The 2,694-nt window shown below is 50.8% G+C and overlaps 1 protein-coding gene across 1 annotated transcript in view; it reads left to right on the top strand.

Annotated features, from left to right (window-relative positions):
* TMEM88B (transmembrane protein 88B) overlaps positions 1-2,327 on the top strand; it is a 5,067-nt gene extending 2,740 nt beyond the window's left edge. The window contains exon 2 of the mRNA XM_009646773.2: positions 1,931-2,327. Coding sequence (XP_009645068.1) covers positions 1,931-2,200 — 270 coding nt within the window. The 3' untranslated portion in view covers positions 2,201-2,327. The remainder of the gene's footprint in view (positions 1-1,930) is intronic.
* Positions 2,328-2,694: the final 367 nt, after the last annotated feature.

Below are 2,694 nucleotides of genomic sequence, written 5' to 3' on the forward strand. Positions count from 1 at the left end.
AACTGGGGTTATTTAGTCTGGAGAAGAGGAGACTGAGGGGAGACCTGATCGCCCTCTACAACTGCCTGAGAGGAGGCTGTAGTGAGGTGGGGGTCAGCCTCTTCTCCCTGGTAACGGGCGTTAGGATGAGGCGAAGTGGTTTGAACTTGTGCCAGGGCAGGTTTAGGTTGGACATTAGGAAAAACTTCTTCACAGAAAGGGCTGTCAGGCTCTGGAATGGGCTGCCCAGGGAGGTGGTCGAGTCCCCATCCCTGGAGGGATTTAAAAGAAGGATGGATGAGGTGCTTAGGGACATGGTTTAGTGGTGGGATGGCAGGGTTAGGTTAAAGGTTGGACTCGATGATCTTAAAGGTATTTTCCAATGAAAAAAAAAAAAAAGTGTGTGTGATGGCCAACAGGGTGAAGTGGGAGGCTCTGGAGGGCCTGCAGAGAGCAAAAGTGGCTCAGGGGGGTCCTGATCTACCCGAACGATCATGCAACCCTTCTCAGTTGTGGGCTGCAACACCTCCCTTTTACAGTCCACGGCTGTTGGCATTTTTGCATACAAAAGGGCAGGTGTGTAGAATGACTTCTGGTTTATTGAAGAGTCAGTCTTGGTGAGAAATAACCTAATAAATTCTCCTTGGGAGAAAGTGCAGTGTGGGCCATTGCCTTGGTGAAATGGCTGGTCTGTCTCCACAAGTGCCCAGTGGATACAGATTCTGTAAGACACGAGGCTTTTTAGGGTAGGTTCAATAGGAGGTTTAATAGCCTGTAAAGCCCTTAAATCAATTTTTCCCGTCATCTGAAACTGGTCCTTGAAAGCCATAAATACGGACTTCAAATTGGACTCAAAATTGGAAAAAGTATGAGGACTGCCTCCTGGAATTAACCCTTCCAGCTTCCCCCTGCTCGACCCTCACCTTGGAAAACCTCGAGTTCTCCTTCGAACATACAGCGTTCTCCAGTTGAAGGCTTTGAGGAGATGCAAAAGGTTTTCAAGTACAGCCAAGAGCATCAGAAATGAAATCAACTGTGTGGCTGTGAGCTGTAAGGAGTCTTTTAACCCAGACTGTTCTTTAATAGGCGTAGAGAGGGATTGCAGCAGTATGGCTTGACAAGAGCATTGCTAATGCTTTTCAGTGCCTTCCTAGTAGACCGAGGCAGGTTTCTGCACTGCAGATCCATTAGATGGATTCTTTTTTTAGTATGATAGGTTGCGTTTCTTGTACTGAATATGGAAAGAGGAAAGGCAGCTAGGGGACGTGGGGGTTGCCCTGTAGCATTTGTTAATGCCAGAACAACCGAGTGGCTTGACTGGGAGCTCTAGGATGAAAGGAGGGCTTCAAACACCAGGCAGCGAGGACCAGTTAGTGCCCGGGATGCTTTGCAGCAACATGGGTGACCAGGCTTCCCTGGCAGGTTTTGCAGTGCAAATCGATGCTAGGAGGTAGGGATGAGTACAGCGTGTACACAGAAGGCAGAACACAAAGGGCAGCCGTAGGGCAGGAATCTGGAGAGTCTCCAGCCAGCAGGTAGCTATGAATGACCAGCACTGTCTGCAGAATCTAATATCTTGCTGTATTTTATTTACTTCGTTGTAATTTCCCGTGTGTTGTGCCACCCACATCGATGTAGGAGCAGGAGGCCTTTTTGTTTGGTTTCTGCCTATCGGATGCTAAGCTGTGCCATTCTGGTGAGTTAATAAAGACTAGGGTTCCCTGCTTCAGGATCCGCGTGCGGTGCTCTTGTCCCACAGCGAGGCCAGAATAATTGAAAGCTTGATTAAAATGGATTGTCAGCCACAGAGTGCAGCCTGAAGATTGCTGAGCAAAGCTCGGGGGGAGGGAAGAGGTATGTCGCTCTGTGAAAGCACCAGAAACTCAAGGGTACTTTGGTCACTACTCCTGTCCACCCCTAGGTCTGTGACAAACTCTTTCTCTTCCCACAGGTGCTGCACTCAAACTCCCGCTACTGCAAAAGCATCTTAGATGACAACAGCTCTTCTGCCCTCATCATCCTTGGCTTCGTCATCATGTCGCCTCTCATTGTGATGGCCATGGCTATCTACTGCAGCCTGGCAAGGCACCTCCGTCTCTTCATGTGCTTCCAGCCGTACAGCAGGGCTGTGTACAAGGGGGTGAAGTGGCGCTGGTATGAGGAGGGAGGCCTGTGCCGCTGTGCCAAGGGGTGGAACACCCAAGTCAAGGCCTGGGTATGAGTTTGCAGCACCAGAGGAGCTGGCCTAGCCAGCACCCTCTTCTCCCTGCCCTGTCCCTCCCCACCATCGTCTCCCAGAATCACCATCCTGAGGTCTCTGCAGATGGGGGCTGCGTAGTACCTAGATGTGCGAGGAAGGAGATCCGTTAATGGGCCATCTCCTACAGCTTTGTCCGTAAGTGGGTAGGATTCTGCCCACCGTGAGGGAAATACAGAAAACACAAGCCCTTGATGGTAAAGGCAATGTTCAACCCTAAAAAGAACAGGGCCTCCTGCCAGTGCCTGTTGCATTCAGAGCACAGCGCTGCTTCCAGCCTTGACAGCGTGTTCTGCCATGCACGGGACACAGAGAACACGTGGACAGGATTAAACAGCGGTGTTAGTGGCTGCTGACCTTGCTACATGAATCGGGGAGGTCTCCTTGGGAAAGGCAGCCCTTGGAGAAGCATTCAGCCAAGAGCAAGCAGCTGTGCCTTCCCCAGGTGTTGGGCTGCC

Source organism: Egretta garzetta, unplaced genomic scaffold (assembly GCF_000687185.1).
Source record: "Egretta garzetta isolate BGI_Z169 unplaced genomic scaffold, ASM68718v1 scaffold29, whole genome shotgun sequence".
NCBI classification, from domain to species: Eukaryota; Metazoa; Chordata; class Aves; order Pelecaniformes; family Ardeidae; genus Egretta; species Egretta garzetta.